Raw genomic sequence first — 7101 nt, 5'->3', positions numbered from 1 at the left:
AACCTTTGTTCAACTGATGAGGTGAAACTGGAACAATGACCTCCGACAAAACCAATTTTCGGATAGCGTCCAGTAAAATAGCTCTGTCTGCCGGCAAAGCCAGCAAGCCTGAATTGGAAGGGTGGGAGAGTTTGAAACTCCAGCCTGTACCCCCGGACGACACCCAGACGTGTCTGAAATGCCGGAGTCTTACTCCCACCTAACCTACTTGCAGGCTGTGCGGTCCACAGTCATGTGGAGGACTTTGAGGCACCAGAAGCAGGCTTTTGGTCCTGGGAACCTGCGGAAGCAGGCTTTTTGGATTTGGCACGACCACCTCTAAAGAAGGTGTGAGAGGGCTTGTTCTTTCTAGTCCTAGTGGGCCGAAAGGACTGTGACGTGTTGGGAGAAAAAGGCTTCTTCGTAGCCGGTGCAGCTGAGGGGAGAAAAAGGAGACTTACCCGCTGTAGCTGTGGCAATCCACTCTTCCAGCGCCTCCCCAAAACAGAGCCTGGCCTGTATAGGGTAGGCTCTCCACACTTTTCCTGGATTCCGCGTCCGCAAACCATTGGCGCAGCCAGAGACTCCTGCGAGCCGAGACAGACATGGAGGAGATCCCTGCCGCCATGGAACCCAGATCCTTCATGGATTTCACCAGAAACCCTGCAGAATCATGTATGTTACGTAAAAACAAATCAGCGTCATCTTTATCCATCGTAGTCAAGTCCTCCTGCAGAGTGATTGACCACTTTGCAATTGCTTTTGAAATCCATGCACAGGAAATAGTAGGCCGCAGTATTGCCCCTGAAGCCGTGTAAATGGATTTGAGCATAGCATCCACCTTGCGATCCGCCGGGTCTTTCAACACGGCAGATCCCGTGACAGGCAAAACCACTTGTTTTGACAGCCTGGAAACAGATGCGTCAACTATAGGCGGGTACTCCCATTTTTTTCTATCGGCCTCCGGGAAGGGAAAAGCAACCTTTTAGGGATCTGGAATTTTTTCTCCGGGTTTTCCCAGGCCTTTTCAAAAATGGCATTTAGTTCCTTAGAAGCAGGGAAGGTGAGAGGGGTTTTCTTACTGTCTGTGAAAAAAGCCTCCTCAACCTGCTCAGGAGGTGTGTCAGAAATATTTAACACATCCCGCATGGCCTCAATCATCAACTGCACCCCCCTAGCAAGTGATGCCGTCCCCCTTGACACATCCCCATCACCGTCTGCTGTGTCAGAATCGGTATCTGTGTCATCCTGCGTAATTTGGGCAAAAGCACGTTTGTGAGAATGTACCGCAGGGGGCCCCGGGAGAGCAGTATCTGACCATACTGCCATAGAGGACTGCAATACCTGAGATGCATGCCCAGTTCTTGCAACCCTTTCAGAAATCTGAGAAATAGCCCGTCTAAGAGAGGCTAACCATTCCGGTTCCCTAGCTGGGATCAGCGCTACAACAGTGCAATCCTGATTACATGGGATGGGATCTTCCTGAGAAGATATATCCTCTGCAGCATATGAGACAGAGTCTCTAGACATGGTTGCTTGTACACCCCACATACACACAGGGTACAGGGCAGAGTTTCCCCCCCAAGAACGGCAGAGAGATACAGAGATTGGAGCCAATCCACACATAGCGCTATATAGGTATAGGGAGACCCTTAACCAGCGCTGACTGTGTCCCTTAATAGGTGACACAGTCTCTACACAGCTTCCCCTCCCTTTTACAACCCCCTGGTACCGTACAGATAGGTGGAGGTGCCCTGGAGGGACTGCTCTTCACTTGGCAGCGTGTCTGCAGGCATGAAAATGGCGCTGAACGCTGCTGGGTCCGCTCTGAGAAGCTCCGCCCCCTTAATGGCGCTGTCTTCCCGCTCTTCCAAGATTGTACTGGCCTGAGGATTTAGTGCTGGCTGAGATCCGAGGACCCCGACAGGCTTTCTGGTCAGTGTAGGGTTAAGGCGCCTGCTCAGGGCGCCCCTCACAGCGCCTCACCATGTACCACTGAGCCCCCGGGGCGCAGTCAGTACTGCGCTCCTACCCTGTAGCCGCCATCTTCACATCGGCTCCATGCTTGTTAGGGAGCTGATGACTCACTCGCCACACTTCAGCTCTGCAAGGGGGTGGCGGCATGCTGCCGGGGTGAGCGATCCCCTGTGGCGGGGAGCGATCTATCCCCTCTGGAGCTCAGTGTCCAGTCAGCGGAGACAGTGGCTCAGACCCCGCAGGGCGTACACTGCTCCCCCCCTCAGTCCCTCGATGCAGGGAGGCTGTTGCCAGCAGCCTCCCTGTAAAATAACAAACTCTAAAATAAACTTTACTAAAGAAGCTCTGTAGAGCTCCCCTAGCTGTGACCGGCTCCTCCGGGCACATTTTCTAAACTGAGTCTGGTAAGAGGGGCATAGAGGGAGGAGCCAGCCCACATTGTTAAACTCTTAAAGTGCCAATGGCTCCTGGTGGACCTGTCTATACCCCATGGTACTAATATGGACCCCAGCATCCTCTAGGACGTAAGAGAAAGTGCCATTTGGGTGCCCAAACAGGTCCCTTTTTGCATATTGCTGCTCACCAGGACGGGAGGTGGGGGGTTTCTGCTGCAAGCAAAAATGCTGGCGCTGGCAGCTGTTTGTGCCCAGAGCAACAAATCAATCGCTCTGTCAAGCCTAGCACTGACAGCCACCAGGGCTAACAATTGGTCATCCCAATTAGCCATGAAGGGTGTAATATGCCATTGCCGCGGTGTTTCAATGTTGGAAACGGCACCAATCTCGTACCTTTCGTGGGCTAGTTTCAGCCTGAATTTGCACAAAATTGCTTGGACCCCTATGAGGTGGCGAGCACTTTTGTGTGAATTTGTCTCGCCGTAAAGTGACTCACACCAGCGATCATCACCGCTAACTGGATTGATCCCCAAGTGTCAATTTCTCAGAATCGTTTGCAGAATGTTTGAAAGCAACAGCAAAAATGTCTTCCTACGTAGAGATTATAATGATATAAGTGGGCTAGCTATTTATCCAATAGTAAACAGCAATCAGCCGGAATATAAATAACCAGAATTCATTTCTGAAGCTTTGATATTTATAAAGTACCCTTTTCTCCTACACCTGTCACTTACCATGACTTAGGCTGACCATATTATCCCTTTAACCTGGGACACTCATGAATTACACAGGTTCTGTGGCTGCTTAAAACCAGCTGAAATGCAGCCTTGTAGTCAGCCAGCCACAGAACCTGTGTAATTCATGAGTGTCCCAGGTTAAAGGAATAATATGGTCAGCCTACATGACTATACATTGTAACACATAGACCACTTTCACATTGGACAGTCACTTCCGCTGTGGCTTGCTTTGGTCCCCGGATGTAGTAGTTGGATTCTGAAACCTCTCTATTTTTTACTGTCAGCTTCTAATAGCGTCTCCTGGCTGCAGTTCCGTATCCGGGTTTTCACCCCAGTCTGTCCTCAGCATGGCTGCGGTCTATCGCAGCTCGGGGCTAGCAGCCTGTACGCTGCGGGCGTTGGGAGCGTGTCCTTGGAAGACGTCGGTGGCGGCTGCAGCTTGCTCTGAGGTGGGTAATGCGGGCATCCAAGTCATGGGAGTATTGCTAGCACAAGCAATTGCCGTTGTGCTTATAGCTGTGAGCTATTACATATCACCCACCCCAACACATATCACCCACCCCAACCTTACGGCTTACTGTACCTTCTCACCGGCCGGAGGGGGATGCCGCACATACAGTAACGGCTGTAATCACTGGCTGCAAGGCTTTGGTCTCATTCATACATATGGGCGTGCACCACTTCCAGCATTACATTACACCGTTCATACCATTTTCACACAGATGCAGTTATCGCAAGATTCGTGTAAAATGTCCCTGTCACGACACAGGTGACAGTGGGGCAGATGTATTAACCTGGAGACGGCATAAGGAAGTGATAAACCAGTGATATGTGCAAGGTGATAAAGGCACCAGCCAATCAGCTCTAATATGTAAATTAACAGTTAGGATCTGATTGGCTGGTGCCTTTATCACCTTGCACATATCACTGGTTTATCACTTCCTTATGCCGTCTCCAGGTTAATACATCTGCCCCACTATTGTGTGGAAGAAATAGCACCAGTGTGATGCACATTCCAGGATATATGTTGGGTTAAAAATCTTTTGTGTCAAACATCCTAAAATGTAACCAGTAATATTCAAGTTCAGAACACGGCACCCCAGGGTTAGCATAGCTAAACTGCTTCAGAATATTTTTAAACTTTACAGAACATTAAAACGCCCCCTCACCTCCCAGCGGGCCCTGCCCCAGTGGAAAGATGTAGGGGAGCTGCGGACACCACTGGACCAGTAAGTATCATACTTTTTTTTTTCTTTCTCGCACAGCACTGTTTATTTGGTATGAAAGTCTGGTAATGTATGGGAGCAAATGACGGATTTAACCAATTTGTCTGAATGTCCAATTTTGTCCATTTTCCAGTGTTTGGGAGCAAATGGTCGATTGTCTTTCTCTTACGTCCTAGTGGATACTGGGATTCTGTACTTTAGTACCATGGGTATAGATCAGGTCCACTGGAGCCTGGCACTTTAAAACCTTAAGAACCGCTGCGTGCGAACGGGTCAGGACTGCGGCTGTGCGGCGCCCGCAATGTGCACGTGTGTCGTTGCCTGGCGATGGTTGTCACCGGGCAGCGACGCCGCCAGCGCTGAAAGTGATTGCAGCGGCGATCACAAGAAGATTGACGGCGGGGAGACGTTCCGGGGCGTCTACTCCGCTTTTTCCGGCCGTGGATATCCAAATTCATGGAGGGCGTATGTCTGACGTCAATCCCGAGACCTTCGTTGCTGGATCCCGTTGCACAGGGTAAGTAGGTCTAACCCTGGTCTTGTTTTGCAGGAAACTTTTTTTAGCATAGCAGGGCAGCACAAGCGATCGCAGCCCTGCTATGCTAAAATACACTTTCCCATAGGCGGTGTCAAGTTGATCGCACGAGCAACAAAAAGTTGCTACATGCGATCAACTCTGGAGCTCCAGAGAGTTTCCTTTTAATTTATATTTTAGTTACGAGATTTAATGGTTTGTAATCCCATCTGACAGGACACTGAGCTCCTGAGGCGCTGATCACACATCGTTAGTATGTGTGCCCACTCCACCAGCTAGCCGCCACCATCTAACAGATGCCGAAGTTTGCAGGTGTGGTGAGTGTTCCACCAGGGTCCCGGTTAGCGGGTCCCCGGTGCAGTTGAAATGGCGGCAGGTTGTGCGGCGGTCATGGGCGACAAGCCGCGATGCCCGCCGTGGACAGAACTGGCTCTCCTCAGCGGTGTTCACTGTCAGATAAGACTTTGTGTGTACTGTTATGTTTTACTGGGTGTAAAAAGAGCCAGTATAAATAACGTAGATCACAGGGACCGTGCGCCATGGAAAGGGGCGGGGCTTCCTGGAGTGGGACCAGAGGCGGGAAGGCGCCATTTCCTGCTGCTGCGGATCAAGGCTGCATGGACGCTGCTCCTCTGGGGACCCACGCTGTTAGTCTTCTGTCCTGGTACCAGGGGGTCATAGCAGGGGGGGAGTGAGCTCTCCAGCGGCAGCGCCGCTGCACTTATGTAAGATTTACACTTACATTGCCACATTAGGTTGGTGTGCTGGTCTCCATTCCCTCCGTGTCACTCCAGGGGCTCTCTAGGGTCAGTGTGGAGGTGTTTGCAGTGAGCTGCTCTGTTTTTTTTACAGTGGTGTTAATATGTCTGTAGACATGGTTATGTGTGCTGCTTGTAACTCTACCCCCTCATCTGCGGGGTCTCTCATGTGTGAACAATGCTCCTTATCTCCACAGGGACACAGTTCACAGGCACCTGACTGGTTAGACAATTTTCTATGCATTATTCAGAATTAGCTGCAGCTAAAAAGGAGAGACAGGTGTTGAATCAGTCTATTTATCCCATGGCTAAAGCAATAGATACCAGGGAGGCTTCTCAGCCCCCTCTGTTGTTTTTTTTTTGTTACGTCAATGGACAGCGGACGCTGATTCCAAAAAGGGTGTGGAAAATTCTTTCCTCTACGCCTTGTTTGGGGACGAATTAAATAAATGGATCTCCCAGGCCACGGCGGGTAAGTCTACCTATCTGCCGTCGGCTGCGCCACCTGCTAGACATACTTACACAGGACCCTTTTTGCAGACATTTCGTGTGGTGAGGTTCAGAGGCAGGGGCGTCTCCACCACTCCGAGAGGATCTCGTGGTAAGTCCCGTAAACCTGCAGCTGCTGCCTCCCTGGACCAGACCACCGGATCCCCTGTCGCTAAGCCCTCCACGTGACGGTTGGCCCCAGCGGCAGGGTGATTTTTAGGTGGGTGCTCGCCTTCAACACTTCGCCCACGTGTGGGCGAAGTCCTGCCGGGATCCTTGGGTGAGGGACCTCATTTTCCAAGGTTACCAGCTGGAATTTCAAACACTTCCTCCTCGCAGATTTTTAAAAATAGGTTTTACCAGTTTTGCCCGCAGCAAAAGTTGCCTTGCAAGAGGCCATTCAAAAACTTTTGCGGACAGGTGTGGGGATTCCTGTGCCTCCTCCCTTCCACAACAGGGGTTTTTACTACAGTTTTTTGTTGTTGTTCCAAAACCGGACGGTTCAGTGCGACCCATCTTAAACCTGAAGTCTCTAAACCCATATCTACAGGTGTTCAAATTCAAGATGGAATTCCTGCGGGCAGTGGTCTCCGGTCTGGAAGAGGGGGAATTCCTAGTATTTCTAGATGTCAAGGATGCTTACCTACACATCCCTATGTGGCCCCCTCATCAGGCTTACCTCAGGTTCGCCATCTTGGACGACCATTTCCAGTTTCAGGCCTTGCCCTTAGGCCTGTCCACAGCTCCAAGGGTCTTCGCCAAAGTCATGGTGGAGATGATGTTGCAACTGCGCATAATGGGAGTCAACATAGTCCCCTACTTGGACGATCTCCTTATAAAGGTTATGTCCAGGGAGCATCTATTGCACAGCATCGATTTGACAACTCGCCTGCTTACGGATCATGGGTGGATCCTAAACTTCCAGATATCTCACTTGGAACCGAACCGACCCAACATCTTCAGTTCCTGGGAATGATACAGGATACAGTGTCTCAGAAGGTATTT

The 7101-nt window shown here is 50.6% G+C and overlaps 1 protein-coding gene across 1 annotated transcript in view; it reads left to right on the top strand.

Moving 5' to 3' along the window:
* The first annotated feature begins 3306 nt into the window (after positions 1 to 3306).
* MRPS9 (mitochondrial ribosomal protein S9) overlaps positions 3307 to 7101 on the top strand; it is a 216974-nt gene continuing 213179 nt past the window's right edge. The window contains exon 1 of the mRNA XM_063953421.1: positions 3307 to 3537. Within this exon, the coding sequence (XP_063809491.1) occupies positions 3436 to 3537 (102 nt within the window). The 5' untranslated portion in view covers positions 3307 to 3435. The remainder of the gene's footprint in view (positions 3538 to 7101) is intronic.

This window comes from Pseudophryne corroboree, chromosome 2, assembly GCF_028390025.1.
Source record: "Pseudophryne corroboree isolate aPseCor3 chromosome 2, aPseCor3.hap2, whole genome shotgun sequence".
In the NCBI taxonomy this organism is placed as follows: domain Eukaryota; kingdom Metazoa; phylum Chordata; class Amphibia; order Anura; family Myobatrachidae; genus Pseudophryne; species Pseudophryne corroboree.
The sequence above is the reverse complement of the archived record's forward strand: the minus strand, read 5'-3'. Positions and strand labels throughout refer to the sequence as shown.